This window comes from Solanum tuberosum, unplaced genomic scaffold, assembly GCF_000226075.1.
Source record: "Solanum tuberosum cultivar DM 1-3 516 R44 unplaced genomic scaffold, SolTub_3.0 scf00260, whole genome shotgun sequence".
Classification (NCBI taxonomy): Eukaryota; Viridiplantae; Streptophyta; class Magnoliopsida; order Solanales; family Solanaceae; genus Solanum; species Solanum tuberosum.
The window spans coordinates 760,442-787,484 of NW_006239188.1; the positions used below are offsets into that span (position 1 = coordinate 760,442).

Consider the following 27,043-nt stretch of genomic DNA (forward strand, 5'->3'; position numbering starts at 1 on the left):
TTTTCTTTTTGAATCAGGAAAAATTCTTCCAACATGTTCGGCCAACAGTGATGAGAATATGATACCTGATAAGGAGAGGGAGGGTGATGAGAATGATAAGTCTCAGGAGGGTGATGAGGAGTTGTTGTATCTATTTGACATTTTAGACTTTATATTTTTGGAATTGTTTGATCGTATTTTAGTTTATTTTGAAGTTTTATGAAGTTTATTTTGAAGTTGTATGAAGTTTATTTTGAAGTTGGATGAAGTTTATTTTGAAGTAGTTTAATGTATATGTTGAAAAATATTGTATTGGCAACTCTTTGGGTTGTTTTGGTATAAATATGCAGGTGGGCAACTAAAATTGCAGCAATTTGCTGCCAGTTTTGTAGCAGAAAATCGATCTCCGGAGGTCAGAATTTCAAAAATAAAAAAAGAAAAATACCGACCTCCGGAGGTCAGAATTTCAACATTACCAAAATAAAAATACCGACCTCCGGAGGTCGGAATTTTAAAAATACAAAAATAAAAATACCGATCTTCGAAGGTCGAAATTTCAACATTACAAAAATAAAAATATCGACCTTATTTCAACATTACAAAAATAAAAACGGAAAAGAGTCAAAAATACCCTCAACCTATTCGAAAAGGTTTAAATATACCTTTCATCCATCTATTGGTCTAAAAATACCCCTCAATTCACCTTTTGGGCCTATTTTTACCCTTAAAACTTAACAGATTTTTAAAAATTATTATTATTAGTACTACTTATTACGTGGCGTCCTCCTATTGGATAAAATAAAATCCCCAATTAACCAATTTTTTCCAACCCGCCCCGATCAAAACCCACAACTCCGTGACCAAATTCCATTAAACACAATTACACAAGGAATCCCAAATTTAATATTCTCACCCTCTTCGTCTTCTTCGTGGAGCATCATTTCTTTTTTTTTTTGGAGCAGCAATTTTTTTAACAATCCATGAAGCAGAGGCCAGACGCAATCTCATCATTCCCATGACGAATTCATTGAAGAATTTTAAAAAAATTATTTCTCCCTTGTTTTTTTTTCATCTTGTTGACCTTTATATGAATAATTATTGTCCCTCTTAATAATATATTACTCCCAATACAGTCTCATTCATATTTGGTTTGTTCTGTTTGATCCGATCTAGTTGAATACTTCAATAATTCATAATCTATTTAAACTTTTAATTCTCTAATTTCCTTATGATCATAGTATTAAAATTCAATTGTTCTTCGAAAAATACCTGCTTTATTTGAAAAATAAAACATTAATGGTGACGGCTACGAGGAAAGTTGGGGGTTATTTGTCTGCCTCTACTTCATGGATTCCTTTAAAGAATTGCTCCAAAAGAAAGACGAAGAGGGTGGGTATTAAATTTGGGTCACTTGTGTTTAGTTGGATTTGGGTCATAGGAATGTAGCATGGGTCGGGCAGGCTGGAAAAAATTGGTGAGTTCGGGATATTATTTTATCCAATAGGAAGACGCCACGTAATAAGTAGCGGGAAAAAATTGGTGAGTTGGGATTTTATTTTATCCAATAGGAAGACGCCACGTAATAAGTAGTACTGCTAATAATAATTTTAAAAAATATGTTAAGTTTTAAGGGTAAAAATAGGCCAAAAAGGTGGATTGAGGGGTATTTTTAGACCAATAGATGGATGAAGGGTATATGTAATAAGTAGTACTGCTAATAATAATTTTAAAAAATATGTTAAGTTTTAAGGGTAAAAATAGGCCAAAAAGGTGGATGGAGGGGTATTTTTAGCCCAATAGATAGATGGAGGGTATTTTTAAACCTTTTCAAATAGTCTAAGGGTATTTTTGACCCTTTTCCGTTCTTTAAATAAGCTAAATCAAACCATAAATTTTATTTTTTTCAAAACGAGAGTAGGGAAAGAAGAAATTGAGAAGAGAATTACAAAATGGAGAATTTAACTCTTATCAATAACATAAAAATTCGAATAATTAATTAATTGAGCTATCAAAATTCTCCGAACAATAAAATGATACACTTTATAACACAAAAATCTCATAAAAGAATTCCTTCATCAAACAAGGGGGTCCAACTTGGTAATAGGTGGTCGATAAGTTAAGATGTCGAATCTTCTAGAAGAAAATGATTTTCCTTGCAAATTCCACATATTGTGACAAAAAATCCTGTGTGGAAAGTAACTTCTCTTATTAAGTGGAGTATTTTTCATTCCAATCTATAAGGATGGTATAATTATACAACGCATGATAACATATTCAGTGTTATTTTATAAATGAGATTGAACTAGCCTATTGAGCTCCTAGTTTTAAGGTAGTGGAATTTTTCGAGGTTGATGATGTAGGTGGTCTGCTTGTGAATCAAGTCCGAGGATGATAATATGTAAGCAATAGCAAATCAAAATTTCACTAAGAGATTAAAATTAATATAAGTAAGCATATGAAAATTACAAGATGATAAATAAAGTGAGGCAATAAAAGACAAAATTGTTGGAAAAATGATTTCAGTATCTCAAAAAGAAGTATTCATATTATTGTCTAGGTTCATTCTTTCATATATATTGTTAATTATTTGTGAAGTATTTTGATGACTATTAAAGGTCCTTAATAGTATTAATTACAATATTATTCTAAGTTCTTTTCCTTCTTTGGAGGGGGAGACACCATAAACAAATCTTATTCCTATATATGATAGTATGTTGGGTTTTTATTTTTAGTCTTTGTTAGATTCAGTCTCATAATTTTATACTAAAAGAGCTTATTGAATCTTGAAGGATACATTTATATCAGATGAAATATTTTTAAGAACGATATTTTTTAACACACTTTAAACTATGAGAATTCCCTATAAGTGTTCATTATGAAGTATTTTCCATAAGATTTCATATGTACAATACTGACCTTAACCTTAAATTCTAACTCGCCTTGTCATGGCCCATTTAATGTTTATTCTTATTTTTATTTTGCTCCATTTGCAAAAAAATAACTTTATTTTATTTCATTCTTGTTTCTTTCAAATTTATTTTATTTTAATTCACATCTGTCTAAATTTTTTTAAAAAAAGATTTTATCTTATTCTTGGTGGCATCATTTTCATATTAGGTTTTGAAAGCAAATTTTTCTCTTTAGCAAAGTTTATACAATTTATAATTTTAAAATGGGATAAGTTTAATAATAAAAACTTTGAAATTAAATACAATCTATCAAGTTAAAAATTTTAATTCATGATATCTATCTAAACTTTTTTAAAAAATATATATTTTGTCCTTGTGACATCATTTTCACATTAGGTTCTGAAAACAAATTTCTCTCTTTATCAAAACGTATAATTATAAAGTGAGATAAGTTCAATAATAAAAACTTTGAGATTGAATACAATCCATCTAAGTTAATTTTTTAAATTCATGACATTATCTAAACTTTAAAAAGATTTCATTTTGTCTTCTCTTTTTGACATCATTAACTCTCTCTCTCCTTTAAAAGACTTTGTACAGTCAAAACTTGGCCGTCATATATGAAATCCACACAAGGTGACAAAAAAGAACTGTGGAAAGTAACCCCTTATTAATGGAATATAAACTTTATAAGTTTATGATATTCAATATTTGGTGGACCCTAAAAAATTTCTGAATTAGTGCTAAGGGCGGAGCAAAGTGGAGATGAACATGCTACATTATACAAAAAGTTAAAATTATTTATTTTATATAAATAAATAAATGTTAGATTTACTTTTTAAAAATATTTTTAATTTTTTCTTATTAAAAATTATGAATCTAACACAATTGCCCCGGCCACCCCCTGGAGTACAATTTTTCTTTTTAAATTTGCCATATATAAATCATATACATATTTTTATATTTTAAAATTATTTAATTTTAATTTGTTTTATCCAATCACAAAATATTTACAATATATACAAATTCTTTATTTTTTATTCTTTCTTAAACTTCGTATCCGATTGATGAAATAATAGGGATAGGTATCATCATATACATGGCGTCATGACTTAGGTAAGATTGATATGTCATACTTTGATCAAATATAGGCTCACGCTTTTAATAAAGTTCAAAATGACTTTTAATAATTTTATCCATTATAATAGGTCATTTTAACAATGTATAATATATGTTGTTTATTTATACTTGCTATTTCAATTATATGTCATTTGGATTTCGAAATTGCGGCTTCACCATTTTGATCGTATACTACGTAAAATATATTATAGATTATAATAATTAATAATCTAAAATATTTATAAAAATATTTGAAAATATCTCAGTTGACTTTGAAATCTAACACCGTAACATAATTAAATTGGGATAGAGGAAGTAATTTTTAAATGATTAGACCTTGTGAAAAAAAAAATTATAGCAGAATCTCTATAAAATGTATAGTTGTTTCTGTCTATTATTAGTTTAATGGCAGTGGAATAAATGTTAATATACATAATAAAGTTATAAGGTTTTGATTTGGATCAAATTTACTGAATTCGGCTGGAAGCGCTAGCTAGTTATGTCTGTGTTGACCAACTACACTTGAATTTCTAACATATTTTTTTTACTATACAACTATAATATTATATTCTCAATCGACTACGTCTGAATCTCAAACAATTCGGGAACAATTACATGATTATATGAGCAGATGCGGAGTCGGAGAACACGGTCTGAATTTGACAGAACCTAGTGATGTTGATCCAAATTAACTTTATATTTATCTTAACAATTTCATTTAATATGTACAAATTATTTCATTTAGAACCCAGTGACTTAAATATGATAAAATCTCAAATCTACAAACTTCAAATTCTAACTCCGCATTCCAAACAACATGCACATGGAATCTGAATATTGTAAAGAGAAGGAAGGTATATTCTAGAGGGCTATTATCTATCTAGCTTTATAAATAGTCACACCAAAGTCTTAAAATAAACACTATTGGCCTTCTTAGTCTTCTCTACTTTCTTCTTTTACTAAAGAAACAAAGAAAAATATTAACATGACTCATCACCAACTTGATGATCATCAAATGGTTATGATCTCTCAATACTATACTGGTATCAACACCCAACTAGTACCAGATCATCAAGGTTAGCATAATTTATTTTTTTCATTTTTAGAGTCTAGCATTAAGTTATACATATAGTATATATTATACTGACGGTATAAAGAATTTTAACAAAAAAGAATGTATAATCGACTACATCAACTTGTTTTATTGAGTTAAATGTTGTTGTAAGTCAATCAAACTCATTTTAACAATAACAATGTACAATTGAATATATTAGCTCGATTTACATAGTTAATTATTGTTGTCGTAGGTCAACCTAATCTGATACTATGATCACAAGACAAAACAAACTCCTATCTTTTGAATGAAGTTAACTTGAATGTGGTGCATAATTAATTTTACTCCACCAAGTTAGCTAAATGATAACTATAAATAACATGTAATTGGCCAAAGGGTAGCCTGGTGCATAAAACACCATACGTTAGTAGGGGTCTGGAAAGGGTTGCACCCCAAATAGTGTGATGTAAGCAACCTACTCTAATGTAAGCATTACTGATTGTTTTCATTGTTCGAACATGTAATTTATAGGTCATATAGAGACAAATTTGAAATTTCTTCAAGGCTCCCCTTCAAATAAAGCAAGTTAATATCACTAGTGTAACTTTTTAAATACATGCAACGTAAATAAGTTAAATCCTACATGTATTAATGCAACTTTAGGGTTTTCTTCAGGAGGGGTGCAACCGTGGCGGAGAAGGAAGAAGAACAAAGGTGAAACGAGCAGCGATGAAATAGTCAGAAAGAGGAAGCTTAGTGAAGAACAAGTTAATCTTCTTGAACGGAGTTTTGGGGACGCGCACAAACTAGATATGGAGACCAAGGCCAAGCTTGCTTCTGAGCTTGGCCTTGACCTTCAACAAGTCGCGGTGTGGTTCCAAAATAGGAGGGCTAGATGGAAGAAAAAGAAAATCGAGGACGAATATTCCAAGTTGAAGTCTCAACATGAGATTACCATTGTTGAGAAATGCCGTCTTGAAACTCAGGTACATCTTTCTAATTATCTTTTTAAAGGACATGAACATGCATTGTGTAAAAAAAAATTATATCGTCAATATATATAAATTAAATATTCTAGCAGAAAGGTATCAAGTGGAAGTTTCATAACACTTATGAAGCACAAAATAAAATAAAATTACACTATCAATCATGTATCCCCTCCTAAAGTAAGTTGTACACATTTAATTTTTTTTAATGAGATCAATAACTTGGAAAATTAAGTAGCTAGGTGACAGGTATATTTTTAGTGTTAAATGTGAGAATACCATTTTATATATTGTCAATACATATAAGTTAAATTAACGATTAACACAATAATATATATGAACGTGTGATTTTAATTATCTTGTTTATGTGATTTCTTTATACTAATTAAATAAATCATTAATCTCGTATATCACTTAGTTCAATCTTTAAAAATGTATCAACCCTAGGTAATCATTCGAAACCTAATTAAACGAAAACAAATCAAACATGCAAGTTGACTGAATTTGATATTCCGAACCTGATGGAATCATCAAAACTCAAATTCTGATATATTTTTCATATAGATTTTGAAGATGAAAGAGCAATTGAGTGAAGCAAAAAAGGAGATACAAAGGCTATTATTGGGAAGTAATTGTGCTAGGGTTTCAAGCAATAATAATAGCCCAATTACTACTTCTTCATCAATATTTTCAATGGAGCAGCCACATTTTTTGGAGGATTTTGGAATGGAGGGAATATTAATGGATAACAATGTATTCTTTGGTTACTGATCAAAGCAGTTCGATGCATAAAACATCCCGAATTAAGAAAATTCAGAAAAGGATCGTGTCTCAAGAAGTGTGATGTGAACGAATTAATTAAACATATGTGTATATGATATTATCTATGATTAAATTTAATTAGATAAGCTCCATCATGTAGATTGTAGATAGTATAACCCATACACCTATGTATATGTGTACATCTTTCTTTTGCCTTTGCATAATCTATGTTTATTACTTCTAGTGTATTAATGAGTTTATTTATTGGATGGTCACTTTACTTATGAAATATTTTATTAAAGTTATTGTTGTTCTTTATAAGATAAGAAAGTTATTCAATTACTTGAGAACAATATTCTATTAAAGTTACTTTTGTTCTTTTTAGGATGACAATAAACCACCCAATTATTATTTAATTTTTTTACTCAAAAAATACAAGATATGTATTTAATCTCATGTTGCAAATAATTATTCTCAGTCCAAGACGAATAACAAATAAACATAATATTATAACAAACAAACATAATATTATTTTAAACAAACATAATGTTATGGATCAAATGTATTATATTATTCAAAGTTCCAAAGAAAAAATTGATAAAATATTCACATAACCTTGCAAATAGTTAGAATTTGCTATAAAATCCCGATGGGCAGCCATAATTTCATGAGTAAGAATTTCATCAATACGTTTTTACTTTAAAATTGATCCAAATAAACTTTAAATTTAGAATACAACTTTTTTTTAAAATATAAATTTCGATAATTTTGAACGATTATATTCAACTCAAACCTTAATAAATCAACGAGACTCACTTATCTTATTTTAACAATTTTATGCTTTATTGTCACTTTTCTAAACTATGTGGAAGGGATAAGAATGTTGTGCTTGTGGACATAAAGAATTCTTTCTATCATATCGTTCAGATTTCAGACCGAAAGTACAAATTTCGAAAGTTAACACTTTTTCACTTTCAATTTTTTCTAATTGGGCATGAAAATTTGACTTTGATGACACGACTAATTAAAATGGATATGAAGTATATAGGGATATTGTTGATTACACATGATGAATCACACTCATATTAAGCGGAACACTTACAAGCCTTAAATCCCTAGGTAACAAAATTCCAAGAATTATTTCCCATCTAAAATTGCAAGAATAAAATCTCCAAGTAACTCTGTAGGTAAATCCCAAGAAATAATTCCTATGTAAATCCATTACAAAAAGATTCTCATGTAAAATCCTCATGTAATCAATATTTTTCTTATAGTTAAGTGCAAACGATTTTTTTTAATAGTGTTATAAATCAAATATTGATTTCTTATTAAGGAAAAATATCCCATATAATTTTCTGGCGAAAGGCTTCTCTTATGAATTTTCCTACTTTCATGATATGGCAAAAGGAGAAGGATGTAAATGTTTGAAATCACTATTAAAAAATATATAGAATTAGTTATAATTTTATCACTAATTCATCGCTAAGTTGCTTATATAGATAACATAAATATATGATAATCCATTGCTAAATAGTTTATTAAAGCATGATCGATCATATGCAACTAATTTATATTCTCTTTATTAGCTTGTATTAAAAGGCTCTCAATTTGTACCAACATAGTAATTTTATGAGTTTATGTTTTCACAGACTTGAGCATTGTAGTAGACAAGAAAAGTTCTTTGATCTTTTTTCTTCTTTTATTTCACAAGAGTGGCAAATACAAGCCAAGGATCTTTTGGAAATAACACTTCCATCTCCACGACCACGAGGTAGGAGTAAAATTTGTATACTCTTTATCCTCGTGAGACTCCACATCAGAGAAGGATTACACTGAATATGTTATTGTCATTTCGACAATAATTAGACATGTTACAATAATTCAAAGTCGAGGTGGAAATTAGTCCAACCCATCCATCTGACACCCAAGAAAGATTATGAAAGCTTACAACAGGAGACCTCTTGATTATGTAAGAGGGGGAAATGGATAATAAGACCAGTTCCCAGGCAACAAACATATCCAAATCGACATCAATAAATAGCTTCGTGTAAATTAGCATAGATGCTCTGACCTCGTCTCGAGGAGAAATGGTCTTTTGCAATGCAATCATTTCCATTACTAACTAGCACGCCACTCACTCGATCTGCATCATTCCTATCAGTCTGATGATCTTCTTGAACCAATTGGTGAGGGATCGCCACTTCCTAAATCTGGTACCTGCCCAAAGGCCAAAAGAAAAGAAGAAGCAAAAAAATGAGACAAACAAGTATCACAAGAATAATAATAACGAAGAGTTGAATAGTCTCATTGACAATATATTTTTTTCAATTGCAGTCCAAGAACCAAAACATAAATACATGACAACTGTGGAAAATTTTATTTTTCTCAACCTAAGTCTTCATATTTGTCATTTTTTCTTCTTTTTCCATGGAGTTCAGGCCAATTTGCAGGTACCTCGATTAATTTTATAATTTCCTTGCTACCTCCAACCAACATAGACACCGCAAGGTTAGTGTTTTTGGTCTCCCTGAAATTTGAACTTATGACCTCATGGTTTTCAATCCACTTCATTGACACTAGGTCACACCCTTGGGTGCAAGTCGGTCTTTCTTTTTAATTGAAATGCCTAGGAGAACTCATAAGTTCACATCACCTTTTGATAATGACCGAGAAATCTGTCAGGGACCAACAACAGCATTTAAAACTAGGGGAGAATGGAACCAGCTCACTACCATAAGTCCATATTATATCATAATAGGACCTAATAATTGTTCTGGTCCTTAAAGTAAAAGAGCTAGAAGATTGCTGCGAAATAAAAAAAGAACATCGAAATTTTGAGTGGCTGAAGTTAAAGAAGCTGAAGCAGCTACTTTCAAAGTAACAAAAAGAAAGCAATGACTGGAGTGGGAGAGCTCTTATATTGAACAGTAAGTTTTCTAACAGGGAAAATAAGAATGAGTGGGGCAGTGCCACAACATTTCTGGAGAGTCCGAGCACAGGAAAACATGGTATAGTTGGGTAATAACTTAGGCTGCCAAAGAAAACATTTCAAGAATCCCAAAACAATTCCTCTGCTTTCTGGGAAATTCTTGACACAAGTGACTAATGCACAAGTATTAGCAAACATTTGTTTAGTGGTAGCCTAATGAGGATTTGATCTCACTGCTATGGCTTCAAGACTAGAAGAGGAAGGACAGCTGAAAATAGTATCATGCCATTCATGTGCCACAGAACACTCGAAATCTTTTATTCTATAAACCATGTATGTCTGAAGCAACTTCACAAATCAATCAGCCAAGAATTCCCTTTAAAGCTTAACAAACACCAGCAATAGACCAAAGAATCAAAAAAGAATACTGAATGTAAAGTCTCACACAGGATGCAAATCAACAAATACAACAACAATAAGTAAATACATGTGTGTCATACTATTGTCACTGTTTTTGAGTACGAATTAACTTTTTTTTCTTATCTATACTTGACTACATTGACTAGACTCTTTGAGTCAAATTTTCAGAATGCCACAACAAATAGTTGATAGCTGATACCATTAACTAACTAGAGTTTCACTTTAACCGCATTAAACGAGGCTTTCATCTGTTTGGTGACACATGACCATTGCACTTTTTCCTTTTTTTTAACTACAATATTTTCAAATGTCTACCAGAATATGTGAGGATTCTGTGGAAAAAATACAACTCACCACTATTAAGGAACAAGATACAAGAACTCATTATAGTTGAACTAGGAACCTTCTTGTTTCAGATGACAAAATTTTCACTTTCATGGTCACTACAGTAAACAGGATCCTATTAAAGAAAGTCTCATACTCAAATATGTTTCTCCTATAATCTCTTGTTTACTGGTACCCTTTTCCAGTCTCATGACAAGATCAGCATATTTCTTCAATTTTGCAAGTCAATGTTACTGCTAAAGTGAAAGAAGTTCTGTCCTTTGATTAGTAATGTAGACCCGAGATCAAACAACAATCCTAGCAAGGATTATGCCTATAGTTATTGATTCAGCTACGATAAAGCGCTCTTTATTCTTACTCTGTCCTGAGGCACGACATCCACTTAAACCATTGCTTCCAAAGAAAACAATTATTTTTTGAGAAGGTAACACTCTTGTATTATATCCCACCTGCCACAACTTGTTACAGGTTTACTAATTACAAATAAAGGAAGTATCAGGAAGATCTTCAATCCTAAATAGCAAAAATTACAAGGTGTCTAAAGCATTCATTACTAATTCTAGATCTTCCATGTACTCCTGTTTACACCAAAAATGAAATAAAACCAAGCAATTCATCTTCATCTTCTAGATGTTGTTACTTTTGTTCTGGAAGCATCTGAGGTTCCTCTCTTTCAACACAGACCACCAGATACAGGTGGGAATGATCTTCCATCTTTCTTTATGACCAGAAATGTAGGCAAAGCTACTCCATATCTTCAGGGCCTGGACGATATTTCTTGGCATCACCCAAATAGGCCCTTCAAATTGATGAAAATGCTCCATAAAATATTAGTGATCCTACGGTGAAGAAAGAGGTGATTGATTGTTTCAGTCTCTTCTCCACACAGGAAACACCAAAGACTCAGTTGGATAACCCTTTTCATGAGGTTTTCCTGAGTCAAAACAGCCTGCTTTGCTAGTAGCCAAGTGAAGCAGGACACTTTAAGAGGTATTTTAACTTTCCAGATAAGTTTCCATGGCCAGCCAGAAACCTGATAGGTGAAAGGGTTGAACTTTTTGTAAGCTTCCTTCACACTGAAATTTCCTTTGAAGTTATAATTCCAAATCGTTCCATCTTGGGAGGTAGAGGTTCCTTTGAATTGCTCAAGGATTTGAGAAACAATTTTCAATTCTATTTATTTTGAGTGTTGAAGACACTAAGCTCTACAACCAAGTAAATGTTCACGCAAAAAGTTGTTTCATGGAAATACGCCAAAAGGAAAAGGACAAAGCACATCTCCAAGCAGACATGGTGTAACAATGTCCCTTAAGTATGCAATGTATTTTTCAATATTTTATGAAAGAAAGTGAATTGAGAAGCACTTGTGAGATATGTATAAAGTGGAATCTTGCAATTCATTACTTACATGATCGTCAGTCATCTGACTTTTAAGTTTTTGCAGCCTTCATTCTGACTGTATCCTTGGCAATCTTTTTTGTGTGTAAAATGGGGCAAACAAGGTCTTCAATGTAGATTTCAGTCTCACTACAGGAATCAAAGTTAGTAATTCCTGCATATTTGATTGTGTCATCCTTTGGATTGTATATTATTGAAGTTGATCCAAACACAAGCAACCTTATTATACTCTTGCAAGACATCTGACAGTGAAAAGTAATGTCTATAAAGCTTTGGGTGGTTTTCCTTGAAATACTGGCCGGCCGAAGAGCCACGGACAAGAGAAGATCAAGGAATGAACATAACTTAGTGGCATGAGAAAAATCATATCTTGCAGATAGGCATCATTTTGTCAGATTATAGATCCTCGTCTCGGAGGCCACTTCTCAAAGAAAGGAGCATTTAGGTCCACTGATAGCTTTTTTTACGGACCAGAAGAAGAACAGAGGGGAATGTGGTATTCTCAGTCATTCCATTCCGTTCCAGTTGGTACTAGTAATGCCGCATCCCACTCTTCCTTCTTATTGATGCTTAACTCCTTGTTCCGTAAACCGGTCGCTGGTAGATCTGATCCGAACAGATCTTGTTGAATGAATTGACTTCGGTTTGATTTCCTGAAACACAAGCGGATCGGAACAATAGAACTAATAATAGAATAAACAAAGACAAAAGCAAATATTTGTTGTTTGCTGCCTTAAAATAAATGCAAAATCCAGACCTCAAATGAGTTCTGTTCTGGAAATGCTAATGCTTCTGCCTTCAATGAGTTATATTGCCTCCACTCCTAGCATTGAAATTAAAGATGTTGGTGTCAACTCATAAAATTTGGGATTAAATCTATATTTGGTTGAGGGTATTCCCTAATACCATGATAAATCTAGGATAACCTAGTTTTGACGCCTTAACTCCATACTCCTTCATAACCCACAAACTTAATTTAAAATTTGACACCAACATCTTTAATTTAAATGCTAGGAGTGGGGCCAATTTAACTCGTTGAAGGCAGAAGCATCAACATTTCCAGAACTTGACTCATTTGAGGTCTAGATTTTGCATTTATTCTAAGGAAGCAAACAACAATCTCAGTGGACCTAAATGCTCCTTTCTTTGAGGAGTGGCCTCCGAGACGAGGATCTATAATCTGACAAAAATGATGTCTATCTGCAAGATATGATTTTTCTCATGCCACTAAGTTATGTTCATTCCTTGATCTTCTCTTGTATGTGGCTCTTCAGCCGGTCAGTATTTCAAGGAAAACCACCCAAAGCTTTATAGACATCACATTTCACTGTTAGATGCCCGACAAGAGTATAATATTTGACATACAAAAGAATGGAACGAACATATCAAGGATGAGACATTTGATGGTATACATTTTTCCCCAAGACTCCTAAACCCCATACTTGTTCATAACCCACAAATTTTTGGGAATTCTGGGGTAATTACAGAGTACCGAAGGATCATTATCCAACACTCCTAGCCTCAAACCAAAATCTCCTCCTACACAAGGAGGTTCGTCTACCTTTTCCCATCAGCCATACCATATAGAAATGATGTCCCAAGTCCTCGAACCATTATTCCCATTAAGACCATCAGTAGTATCCCAATGAAGCTTCCCGACAACCTTATAATCGTCATGGAACTCATCAAATTCAAAACCATATATGAAACAGTATTCTTCAACCTTGGCCTAGAATCAGGCAATTCGCGCACTTTCTAATTGTTGGGTTTCATAGAAACAATTCTTTTTCCCTATCGGTAAGACAAAACAATCTATTGAAAGATTCCACAATCTCGAAAGATTTGCAGGGATAATCTAAGTCATGCCTCAACAATAGACCCACAAAGTAAAGACTTAACAGAACAAGCCTTAAGATTGTTTTAAGGATGGCAAAAATACACAAAAGCTTATTGTGGTTGTAGTCTTCATTATTAGTTGATAAGCTAAGATGAGTCTTGATAAATTCATGGACAAAGATTAAAGCAAGCCAAGATTTTGAAACACACCCGAGTCGATGGAGGGATTTCACTAGTAACTTTAAGAAGATTTCAGTTATGAGTGGGGAACAAACTGAGACAATCAACCATCTTTTTTTGCATTGCAAGTGGACAGACCAAGACCAACTATAAAGGATGTTAATATGCCTAAAAGGGATCAGATGGGTGAAACCTGGAAGCATAGCGGGTATCCTAAGATGATGGAACAAGGATGGCATGGTAAGTAAGGAGGAGAGATGGAAGATTGTCCTGGCTTGTATTTGGTGGTCAGTTTGTATTGAGAGGAACAAGAAGTGTTTTGAAGGAGTAAGAAGCAGCTTACAGATTCTTAAGATGAATTACTTAGGCCTATTTTATTTTTGGTGTGAGCATAACTATTAACTCAAACAAAAGACATTTTTGATGTTTTAGACTTTTGTAAGGATAACTTGAACCACAAGATGTAAGTTGTAATACTTTTGTAGGGGAACTATACATTTTGGTGTAGTATACTTGTGGATATATAGAAGTAATGTTACCTTTCTCAAAAAAAAAATCAGTTATGAGTTTGGTACATGGGTGGGAATCGTCAACCTTGAAGATTCTTGCATTGAGGTGGATAAAAATTGAGAATGGCTTGAGGGTTTGTTCCATTTTGGGCGTTGATGGGAGGTTTCATCTCCCTTGGAGTCCATTTGGGGGTGAAAATTTTGCAGTCTATAAAGTTTGATTTTTCTATGGAAAAGGTTAGTACGAGGTTTTGTGTATTTGTGACTTGTGAGTGTTAGGGTGAACTTCCTAGCTTATAAGAGGTTTTGTGTATTTGTGACTTGTGAGTGTTAGGGTGAACTTCCTAGCTTATCATATCCTTTAAGAGAATTTCTCTCAAAAGTTTTTTTGTGTTTTCTTTTGTACCCTCCGTCCTATCTTACTTGCCCATTTTCAAGACGAACCCACAAGCCATAAAGATTTGGTAAGGCGTGGTTGAATTACATGACGAAAAAACTACTGTGGATCTTCAATATTGGAGATGGTGAAGAGAGAGGGAAGAGATGAGAGATGAAGAAGGAACTATGATGAAGACATGAGAGAGGTTGGCGGCTGTGAAAGAAGATAGAATGGAAAATCCATGGTTTTATAATATGTGGCCATATTCTTTTAGAAGTGCAAAATTAAGTAATAAAAAGAAGTATTACTATTTTATTAAAATGCTTTATTTGGGTTGCTAATAAGGTTAAATATTCATTGTTTTTTCCACTCTTCTTCTTTTTGTGTTTTTACTTTGCAATGGGACATGAAATAGATTCAGCACCTTATCTCACCCTTCTCACATTGGTTTTTCAAATTAATAGAGCCTTGAGCTTGTCTCAGCTCAAAGTTCTCTTTTTGTGCTTAAAACTTTCAATCCATTCACTTGTTTCACCTAATTGATAGTCCAATCCAACTACCTTAACAACTTGTCTAACATCATTATCTTAAAAAAGAATTAGCGATGGGCAAATTTTGTAGCTAAACAACAAAATTATCAAAATAGTTTGCTAGCTAAGAGCAATTTAGTGACGGATTAGTGACAAAGTTCATAGCTAATCTTAACTTTTTTTGTGGTGGTTCAAAAACCTTGCTCTATCCAATTCTTCTTGATGTGGAAAACATTACTGAAGTTCTTCCTCATAAAGTCGCTCATAACCTTTCCTTGTAAGCCAATTGTGTTCAAATAAATATTTTTCTATTAACAAATGAGAGGCTTAAACAAATTATGAAAGGTTAATTTACATCCACAAAAGAGGTTTACATAAGAAAACGTGAATGAGTGATAATCGCCATGTAAAATAACTTCACAAAGGAGTATTAAAGGAAAATAGGAAAAGCACACCAAATTGAAAAAATTGATCGTTCACTTGATTTAGTATTTAACTTAAAAACAAACCCGATAACATTTGAATTATTTTGGTTTAAATTAAATAAATAAATCGAATCAAACCTGCATGTCGCGAGAATACATGATAAAAGGTTCATGATAGTACATAATGCATAAAGATGAAAAGGAGATTTACAAGTTCATTATGGAGAAAGGTTTGCCTTCTAAAATCTCATTCTGCTTGTGGAGGGCATGGAAGTTCGATTTACCTATTGATGATGTGGTCGGAAGGATGGACTTTAATATGCCTTCCAAGTATAGGTGTTGTAAATATCTCAATCAAGAAACCATATCACACTTATTTCTAACATAAAATTTCAACAAGTCATTCTAAGTTGGAGTCATTGTTCACTCATTCTAACATACACTTATTTCTAACATACAGTTCAACAAGTCATTCTATGTTGGAGTCTTTGTTCAGTGCACTCCCTTCATTATGTGGGAGCTTTGAAAGAGGAAAAATGCTATCAACTATGGCGTGAAAGTATCCATCAATAGGATGGTATATTAAGTGTAATCTTCACTCCTTTTCCTATTGAAGGTGTTTCTTGGCAGCAAAATATACCTAATAAATCGACAAATTTAATTCAATTTCTGGAGAGCTATAGACCTACCCTTTGTTCCACTAAGGTGGTTTGGTCTTTTCATTTTTGGTGGGTTTTTTTTTTTTTTTGAAAATGGTACCTTTTTCATCTATATATATCCACGAGTATACTACATCAATATAGTCCCCTTCTAAAACGACAATAAACAACAAATGGCATTTATAAAAGGTAGACAAATAATGGATAAAGTGTTGATAGCAAATAAATGTGTAGAATCCAGACAGAGAAGCAAGTGCCCAGGAATTCTATGCAAGCTTGATATACAGAAGACTTATGACCACTTAAACTGGAACTTTTTACTAAATATACCTAATAAATCGTCAAATTTAATTCAATTTCTGCAGAGCTATAGACCTACCCTTTGTTCCACTAAGGTGGTTTGGTCTTTTCATTTGGTGTTTTTTTTTTTTTTTGAATTACTACATCAATGTAGTCCCCCTTCCAAAACAACAATAAACAACGAATGACATTTATCAAAGGTAGACAAATAGTGGATGCAGTGCTGATAGCAAATGAATCTGTAGAATCCAGACAGAGAAGCAAGTGCCCTGGAATTCTATGCAAGCTTGATATACGGAAGGCCTATGACCACTTAAACTGAAACTTTTTACTACTTATGATGCAAAGGATGGGTTTTGCAGCCAAGTGGATCAGATGGGTGAAATTTTGCATTAGCACAGTCAAGTTTTCTGTTCTAGTCAATAGAACTCCCAGTGGCTTCTTTCCATCCCAGATGGGACTGAAACAGGGTGACCCCCTGTCACCCTTCTTATTCATCTTAGCCATGAAAGGCTTGAATAACTTGATTCAGACAGCAAAGGTGAAGGGTTGGGTAAGGAGCTTCCAGGTGGACAACAGTGCACTAAATGGCTTGGAGATCACTCATCTGCAATACGCGGATGATACTCTTATTTTTTGTGAAGCAGTGAGAGAGCAAATGTTGATTCTAAGAGTAATATTCATCTTCTTTGAAGCAGTCTCTGGATTTCACATCAACTGGGGAAAGAGCTTCATTTATCCCATAAATTAGGTGGTTGAGGTAGATAGTTTGGCAGAAGTCTTGGATCGTAGAGTAGGGGAGCTACCAACTATATACCTAGGTATGCCACGAGCAATCCTGGAATAAGTTCATATGTTCAATCAAGGGCAATAAAACCAATCCATGCAAACACAACTGCCTTAACCTTTCCAAGTTTGGGCAAGTCAATATTGAACTCAACCCATTTTGACCTGCTCATTTCAGACCTTTTAAAAGCTAGGTTGATATATAGCCTAAATTCACCCATGAAAAATCTTATCAAAATATATTAAAGACGTTTTTTTGTTAAACATGTTATATATATCCATAACGAAGGAAAAACTTATTCGAACTTCAACAAATTATTTTTTTTAAAACAAAAACTAATAAGCATTGGACAGATTGTGTTATGACCCATTTGTTAGCCCATTTCAGCCCAAGTAACTTTAGATGGGTCATTGCCCCGCCTATTGTCTAAGTCATCCTATTTTAGTCCTGCTCAAATTCAGCCCAACTCGTCTATTTGATACCCCCTAGCTCAAGCTATGAAGATTCATCAAGCTACAAAAATTGAGATTGTGGTTGTTGTAATCAAGGAAGCCTAGTTTATTTTGTGGCTACTGATATTGTGCAGCTGAAGATAGATTCCTTGGTGCTTAAAAACATCTTGGAACACATATGTGATATTCCATAGAGCATTGTATCTGTTGTTGAGGAAATCATGATATACTTTAGCAGACCACATTGCCAATCAAATTTTTGAGTTTCATGGAGTTATTTGCATAATTATTCCAAAGTAAAAGTTACATCATCAACAATATAAAAGTTTTAAAGAGTTATTCAACCAGAATGCTCAACAAAATCATAGTTGATCCTAGCAATGATAACTAACTAGCACTCACTCGATCTGCATTGACCCAATTGGTGAGGGACCGTCACTTCCTAAATCTGGTACCTGCCAAAAAAGAAAAGAAAAAAATGAGACAATCAACAATTATCACAAGAATAATACATGACACATGGACAACTAAAAGAAAAGTCAAATTGTCTCATAGACACCATCTACTCTTTTTTTCCAATCGCATTCCAAGAACCATAGAAGAAGTACAAGTGAACCATGGAAAAATTTATTTATTTCAAGTAAACCCTTCCTATTTGCAAATCTTTCTTTCTTTTTCTTGATTACCATGAAGTTCAACCCAACTTGCGCGCACCTCAACTAGTTTCACAGTTTACATGCTATCTCCCATAAGCATAGGCACCACCAGGTAAATGGCTTGCCTCCGCTGAAATTTGAACCTAAGACCTCATGGTTCTCAATCCACTTCATTAACCACTTGGCCACACCCTTGAGTGCGTGCAAGTCTTTCTTTTTAAAAATGAAAATGCCTAGGAAAACCAACAATAACATAATTTTTGTTTTTCAGATCAAGTTTCAACTTCAATATGTATCATAAGTTCAGATCATTATGATCAAGATATCCATCAGTGGCCAGTTCTTGGGACCAACCACATACTTGGAAACCTAGAGATTCAGGATTCACCTCTCTACCATAAGTTCATATCATAATAGGACCTTTCATTTTTATTTTTTGTTTTATCTTTACAATAATAGGACCTAATACTTAGAACAGCTAGAATCTAGAAGGTTGCTACTATTCATATGTTGCTCGTAATGGATAGATATTTGTGCTTAATATGGCCTTGAATCAAATTTAATGCAAGGGCTGAACTTGAACAATGCGAATAAAGAGAAGAAGAGAAAATTATGCATCTTACAAAGCATGTTAATATCAAAATCAGCCCAAGATTCTTAAACCTCGTACTCGCTCAGAACCCACACATCTATGCAAGTGCTAGGGCGTAATTAGAAAGTCCAGAAAGATCATTTCCAAACACTCCTAGCAACAAACCAAAATCTCTACACAAGAAGATCACTCTACCTTTCCCCATTTCTCATCATCCATATCAACAGAAATGATACCCAAAGGCTCCAAACCATTATACCAATGAAGACCATTATTATCACTTATTTTCTTTACGAGAAAAGGGTTAGAATGGATTTTTTGGCTAAAAATCTTCCTTAACTATATTCCAAACTTAGACAACATCCTTTTACTATCACAACGAACAAAAAACATCCCACACTTATCCTAAAAATGGCATTGTAGTATGTTAGGTTCTTGTTTACTACGTGCAGACATGTTTACATTTATGAATTTCTCCCCGTATAGAGAAAACTCTGCCGAACTTTTAGCGTGAAAATAGTTAGGTTTTCCTGGTAGACTTACTGAGCACCGGATATGGACTAGGTGTAAAGGGCAGCCCGGTGTAAAGGGCAGCCCGGTGTAAAGGGCAGCCCGGGGTATTAAAGCTCCCGCTATGCACAGGGTCCGAGAGACGTGTGTCGTGACAAAAAGGGTCTTGATAATTCATGGCCAAAAATTGGATGTCCATATTCAACGCCCCTACAGGTGTGACAGGGAAGTTGGAAAGGTTGCAAAGCACTCTGGTAAGCCATGACATCTACTAAACAATGGGGCGGTCTTAGGGTTAAGGACTCGAAGGTCTTTAGCAAAGCACTCTTGGGTAAATGATTGTGGAGATTTGGGATGGAGGGAGAAACCTTATAGAGAAGGATGATAGCAGATAAATATGGAGAGATGGGAGGGGGATGAAGAACAAATGTGATCACAATGCCTTTCGGGTTTAGTGTGTGGAGGAATATCATGAAGGGTAGGATGTTTGTAATGATAACATTGCTTCCAAAGTTGGGGAAGAGAGTATGGTAAGTTTTTGAGGGAAAAAGCGTTGTGGAAGTTTGGTGCTCAAGGATGAATTTTCGCTATTGTATATAGCCTCCTGCCAAAGGAAATTGTCTGTTCAGCAAGTTACAGAGATGCACGGTGGTGGGGACTGTATGGAATTTGAGCTTTAGGAGGACTTTTCGCGATTGGGATGTGATCGAGTTTCAGAGATTGCTAGGTTTACTTAAAAAGTAATGTGAGCCAGTCAACAGACCTGATGCTTTGAGTTTAGAGTTGGGGAATGAGAAATTGGGTAGAGGATAGTTTTTCCTTTGTCTCGATCTGGATACCCAAGGTGTCGAGGCCCAAGGAAGGTGTGCCGTGTGCTTCTTCATGTGGTTAGCTACTAGAGGAGTGATTCTGACTACGGAGAATTTTAGGAAAAGAAAGGTTGTTTGCTTGAGCTGGTCTTTCCTTTGTAAGGAGACGGGTGAGGAGGTGGACCATATTCTGTTACATTGCAATTTAGCCACGGTGTTATGGGAATATATCTTTAGATGGTTAGGAGTTTCTTGGGTTATGCCAAGAACCATTGAGCCATTAAGGAGTTGCTGCTCGGCTGGAAGAGTCGAGCTAGGAGAAAAAGGCACAAAGCTTGAAATACTACTCCTTTTGCTTTGATATGAGTCATTTGGAAAGAGAGGAATAAGAGAACCATTTTCGTTTGGAGCACCCATGTAGTTCATGTTCGTATAGAGGATTGTCTTTTGGAGAACCATATTTTGAACGTTTCTCCATAGTTCATGTTCGTTCAGAGGATTCTTTTTTTTTTGTTTTGAAATTGGTAACATTGTATTCCTCAGCATTAAGGGGTATGCTGGCCACCTCCAAAAGTGTTAGTTACATAGAAAAACCAAGAAAAAAACAGGACTACTTACAAAGCTCCTATGAAATCCACTAGTTGAATTTCTTCTTCTATGTTCATTTCTTTACACCAAAAAACCTAAAGTGGTAATTACTTTCCACTTAATCTTCTCTATAGAGCATTCTTTCCCACCAAAAATTCTCTGATTTCTCTCCTTCCAAATGATCCACCAGACACAAGCAGGTACTGTTCTCCACCACCTCCTCTGGCTCTTACTACCTCCCCTTCTGACCCAACAACTTAGTAGGTCTGCTGTATGTTCTGGCAAAATACAATTTAGGCTCTTTATATTGGTAAAAAGAGCCCAAACTTGTGTTGTTACTTTGCAGTGGAGAAACAGATGATTGTTGGTTTCTAGAGCCTCTTTACAAAGATAAGATCTTGAGGCAATAATTTTTCCCCTCTTTTGAAGTTTATCATAAGCTCTCCTAGTTATCAACCAAGTGAAACACTTCACCTTCGTAGGGGCTACACTCTTCCATATAGCACTCCATGGCCCCGATTTCTTCCCCGCAATTGTGGCTAGATCCCTTTTATACATTCTGTTCACATAAAATTGACCATCAGTATAATGCCTCCATAGCAACTTATCTGTTTCCAGATTTGTGCCAAGAAAATATCCAATCAAAGCTAGCATATCCGATACCCACTCTATTTCCCAATCATTAAGAAATCTCCTAAAGAGAAAATTCCATCCTTGTGGGGACCAAACCTCTGGTATTTTGCTGTCAGGATTCAGGCAAATGGAAAACAACCCAAGGAATAAATTTTCCAAGGACCCTTGACCAATCCAGTCTTCCTTCCAAAACAAAGCCTTATTTCCTCGACCAACCTTTATCCTTACATTGTCTCTGAAAGCCAGCCATAGGTTTCTTATAGTCCTCCATACTCTCACACCATATGTTTCTGTCACTTCCTCTGAACACCATTGATTTTCCTGACCATACTTATGTTAAATGAGTTCCTTCCATAGATCTTGATCTTCCAAATTGTATCTCCACAACCATTTGGTAAGTAAGCTGTTGTTGTGTATCTTTAGGTTTCTTACTCCCAAACCCCCACATCTTTTGCTCTGTTGAACCGCCATCCATTTAACTAAGTTGTAGCTCTTCTCAATCTTGTTACCTTGCCAAGGAAGTTCTCCTCAATGAGTCTATAGCTTTGACTACCTTGCCGGGAATGGGAAAAAGTGACATCACATATGTTGGCAAAGAGTCTAAAACAGAATTAATCAAAGTGACTCTTCCCCCCAAGGATAGATATTGGGATTTCCAAAGTGCCAGTCTCCTCTCTGATTTTTCTAGTACACCATCCCAGATGCTAACTGCTTTATGCTTAGCACCCAATGGCAGACCTAGATGAACTGTAGGCAACCTCTCTATCTTGCACTTTAAAATATTGGCCAAAGCTTGAATCTGTTGGACCTCTTTAATAGGAAAAATGCTACTTTTTCTCCAGTTTTGGAGAACCATATTTTGAACGTTTCTCCACTTTTTGATATATCACACTATCACTTGTATACGGCCATGTTGACCTTGTTATTATCAATGAAACCTTTTTACTTTTGATTAAAAAAAAATACTTTTGATGCCATTAACAAACTAGAGTTTCAATTTAATCGCATTAAACGGGTTCGTCTACTTGGCTACATATGACAATTGCACCTTGTTCCTTTTGAACTATTAATATTTTCAAAGATCAATCAGAATATGTGCATATTCTATAAAAATACAACTTAGATACAAGTCACCACTATTAAGGAACAAGATAAAATAACTCCCTTTTCGAGATTACAATCCCTATCGACACACAGGAAGGACGCGGTGGGAAGGAAGCCTCTATGGTTTAGTCTTCAAACAAAAGAACTCATTATTGTTGGACTTGGAACCTTCTTGTTTCAGATAACAAAGATGAAAAATTCTTCACTTTCATGTGCTCTACAGTAGACAGGGACCTATTCTGAAAGTCAATGTTAGTGCTAAACTCAAAGAAGTTTTGGCCAATGATTGGTCAAATAACTAAAGTGATGAAAGACAATGACGATTAAAACATAGTAAGCTATAGCAACAAGGAAAACCACAAAAGTTAGATACTACATCAGACATCAGCTCTTATTCTTACTTTGTCTAGAGGCACGACACATCCCCTTAAAACACTGCATCCAAAGAGAAACAATTTCCAAGGCCATTTATTTTGAGTGTTGACGATACCAAACTCTACAACTAAACAAATGTTCACGCAAAGAGTTGTTTCATGGAAATACACCAAAAGGAAAAGGGCATGGAAGATCTCGATACAGATATGGTGTAATAAATATGCAATGTATTTTTGTATATTTTACAAAAGAAACAGAATTGAGAAGCACTTGGGACAAACAAAAAGCCACTTCAAACATAAAGATTTGGTAAGGCATAAAGATTTGGTAAGGCCTGGTTGAGTTTCATGACAAAAAAACTACTATAGATCTTCAATATTGGAGATGGTGAAGGGAGAGATTATGATGAAGAGGAGAGAGAGGTTGGCGGCGGTGAAAGAGGATAGAATGGAAAATCTAGGGTTCTATAATGTGTAGCGATATTCTTTTAGAAGTGCAAATTAAGTAACAAAAAAAAAATATTACCATTTTATTAAAATGCTTTATTTTGGTTGCTAATCAAGTTAAATATTCATTGTTCTTTCCTCTCTTCCTTTTTCTTAACTTTGTAACAGGACATGAAATAGATTCACACCGTATATCGCTCTTCTCACAAAAGTTTTCCTAATTAATAGGGCCTTGAGCTTGTCTCGGCTCAAAGTTCTTGTGGTTAAAACTTTCGGTCCATTCATTTGTTTCACCTAACCAATAGTCCAACCTATCTACGTTTACAGCTTGTATTGCATCACTATTTTAAAAATAATTAGCTACAGACAAATTTTGTAGCTGAACGACAAAATGCATTGTTGATCAGTGACGGATTATCAAAAGTTTATTGTAACTACGAGAAATTTAATGACGGATTAGTGACAAAGTTCGTAGCGAATTTCAACTTTCTTTTGTAGTGGTTTAGAAACCTTGCTCTATTCTATTCTTCTTGATGTGGAAGTCATTACTGGAGTTCTTCCTCATTGAGTCGCTCAGAACCTTTTCTTGTAAAACCAATTGTCAAAAAATTGTGTTCAAATAAATATTTTTCTATTAATAGATGAGAGGGACTTCTGTTAAATAAATTATGAAAGGTTAATTTGCTTCCAAAATGAGGTTTACTTTGAAAAAATGAATAAGAGTGATTATTGTCATGTAATATAACTTCACATAGGGGTGTAAGGTGTTAAAGGAAAATCAGAAAATCGCACCAAATCAAACGAAGTCAACTTGAAAAAATTGATCTTCCATTTGATTTAGTATTTCAATTTAAAATTGCGGTAACATTTGACTTATTGTAGTGTTGCATTGGATGAAGCAGACGTGGAAGTGAGGCTTGTCATACAGAGTATTCCCAAAAGAGAAAGTTTAAGTATCTTGGATCTGCAATCTAGGATAGTGGGGACATCAACGATGATGTCACACAATGCATTGGGGCGGCATGGATGAAATGGAGGCTTGCCACTGGAGTCTTGTTTGATAAAGAAGGTACCACATAAACTTACAAGTAAGCTCTACAAAAGTGGTGGTTAGACCTTCCTTGTTGTTGGGTGGAGTGTTGGCCAATCAAGAATTCACAGTTCAGAAGATGCATTTTGGGGAGATTGAAGATGTAGAGACGGATGTATGGGCATACTAGAAATGACAAAATTAGGAATGAGGTTATTTGGGAGAAGGTAGGAGTAGCCTCTATGGCAGACAAGATGAAGAAAGCGAGACTGAGTTGGTTTGGGCATGTGAAGAGAAGGTGTGCCAACCCCCTAGTGAGGAGGTGCGAGAGATTGGGTGTTGGGGATACATGGAGGGGTAGAGGTAGGCTAAAAAGGTATTGAGGGTAGGTGATACCAAAGGCATAACTCTAGATTGGAAGGAACAGAGGTCGCGTATTAGGGTAGAAGGTTAGTAGGCTTGGTTAGGACTGTTCAAAATTCAGACCTTGAAGATCTGGAGCAGTTATGCTAACATTTCAGACCATAAAGATAGGTGGAAAATTATACCAGCTTGCATCTGGTGGGCTGCTTGGACAGAAAGAAACCTCAGGTGCCATCAGAACAAGAGCAACAATATCCGGAAGATGAAGATGAAGTGCTTAGTTTTGTTTCATTTTTGGTGTAAAACAGGGAGTATAGGGAAGATCTAGAATCAATTATGGATGTCTTAGGATCTTTGTAAATTTTTGTTAAAAGGGTTGAAGATCTTATGGATACTCCTCCTCAATTGTAATTAGGAAACCTGTAACTTGTCGTGGCAGGTTTCTGTTTTTTTTTGGAAATAGAATACAAGTTGTTACCTTCTCAAAAATAAAAATAAAATCGAACCGAAACCGATAACCCAAACCGAAAAAAAGTTATTGGTTTATCAATAATGAGTTATTAGTTTAGCGGTTTTGATAACGGTTTTAAATTTTTTGTTATCGGGTTATCGGTTCTTAACAGTTTGAGGTGTTTTCTTAACGGGTTAACCGATAACCCGATAGTGAATAAAATAATTATATTTATACTATTTTGTATATAAAGTCCTTGACTTAGAGTTTGGTTTCCTACTTTATTTTGGTTGTCTCAAACTCTTGGTTATTCTACAATATAAAAGTGTTTGTTTTTGAGCAAGATGTAACTTATGAACTTGTGTGCATGGTTCATTTTGTTTCTCACCTTGTTTCTTAGTGATTTTCAATGATTATTTTTATGTCAAATCTTAACGGTTAAACCGATAACAATCAATAACCAATAAGTCAATAAATTAATGGTTCTATAACGATTTAACATCTCTACAAACCGATAACCAATAAGTCAAACCTATAAACTTCAAAACCGAACCGAACCGACCGATACGCAGCCCTAGGCTTGGTAGTGACTAGTGACTATCATAGTATTAGTTATGGCCATATGTGGTTTATTGTGTTGTGATTATCACTGTTGTTATGGTTCTTTTCTTGTAGATTTGACACTGCTTTTCTTATTAATTTCTATGATTTTGCATTGTTTTTTCCTTCTTTTACTTGGGTTTGATGTACTTAAGTTGAGGGTCTTTCAGAAACCTCTCTACCTCCACGTGGTAGTGGTGAGGTATGCGTACACTCTACCCTCCCCAGACCCCACCTAGTGGGATTTCACTGGGTATGTTGTTGTTGTAAGATTTGACTTATTCTGGTTTTAAATGAATAAATATCAAAAAATAATAGAACCAAACTTACATGTCGAGAGAATACGTAATAAAAGGTGCATGAGAGTACATAATGCATAGAGATGAAATAGAACAAAAAAAACACTCCCAGACACAGTTCCCAATGCTTTCTCTCTCCTACTTCTTAGGAGAGAGGAACCCATCTTTTCCGGCATCCTCCACCGGAATCAGCCTTTTTTTAATAGCCAACAATAATCACCCACTGTGATTATTGATAAAGCACCCACTAGTAGGATGGAGGAGAATCGAATCTATTTCAATGCTGGTTTCAAGTCTTTTGATATCACCAGATGGGAAACTGAGAAAGCTGAATGGTACGAATGGGTAGAGAGAAGCAGAAAGATGATGCACAGATCGTCCATGAGTAGAAAGGTGTTGGAATGGATCTGTCTCTGTCTAAGAGAAGCATCCAAAGAGAAAAAGAAGGAGACAAGGAGGTGGAAATTAGTTGAGCAAGAGGCAGTGCATTTTTGCACGAGAAAACATAATATACATGGGAGGTTCATAAGCATCATAACAGTAAATAGAGGGGGAAGGTCAGGCCTAATTATTCCTGAGTTGGCATCGAATGCGGGATGGTTGGATGTTGCATTGAAGATCGACAGATT

The 27,043-nt window shown here is 34.4% G+C and overlaps 1 protein-coding gene and 1 long non-coding RNA gene across 2 annotated transcripts; one reads left to right on the forward strand and one right to left on the reverse strand.

Annotated features, from left to right (window-relative positions):
- Nucleotides 1–58: 58 nt before the first annotated feature.
- LOC102584772 (homeobox-leucine zipper protein ATHB-40-like) lies at nt 59–6,818 on the forward strand. The gene is made up of 4 exons (XM_015313739.1): nt 59–126; nt 330–391; nt 5,725–6,047; nt 6,612–6,818. The coding sequence occupies exons 1-4, from the start codon at nt 59–61 to the stop codon at nt 6,816–6,818; spliced, it is 660 nt and encodes a 219-aa protein (XP_015169225.1).
- A 1,818-nt stretch (nt 6,819–8,636) lies between these two features.
- On the reverse strand, nt 8,637–15,835 carry LOC107062753 (uncharacterized). The gene is made up of 2 exons (XR_001474809.1): nt 11,912–15,835; nt 8,637–9,026 (listed from the first exon to the last, which is right to left on the reverse strand). It is a non-coding gene; the product is annotated as an uncharacterized lncRNA (long non-coding RNA).
- Nucleotides 15,836–27,043: the final 11,208 nt, after the last annotated feature.

Coding starts and splice junctions, on each gene's coding strand:
- LOC102584772 (XM_015313739.1), top strand. CDS start 59: ATGATACCTGATAAGGAGAGGGAGGGTGATGAGAATGATAAGTCTCAG. Junction 392..5,724: donor CAGAAAATCGATCTCCGGAG/GTCAGAATTTCA, acceptor ATGCAACTTTAG/GGTTTTCTTCAGGAGGGGTG. Junction 6,048..6,611: donor AATGCCGTCTTGAAACTCAG/GTACATCTTTCT, acceptor TTTTTCATATAG/ATTTTGAAGATGAAAGAGCA.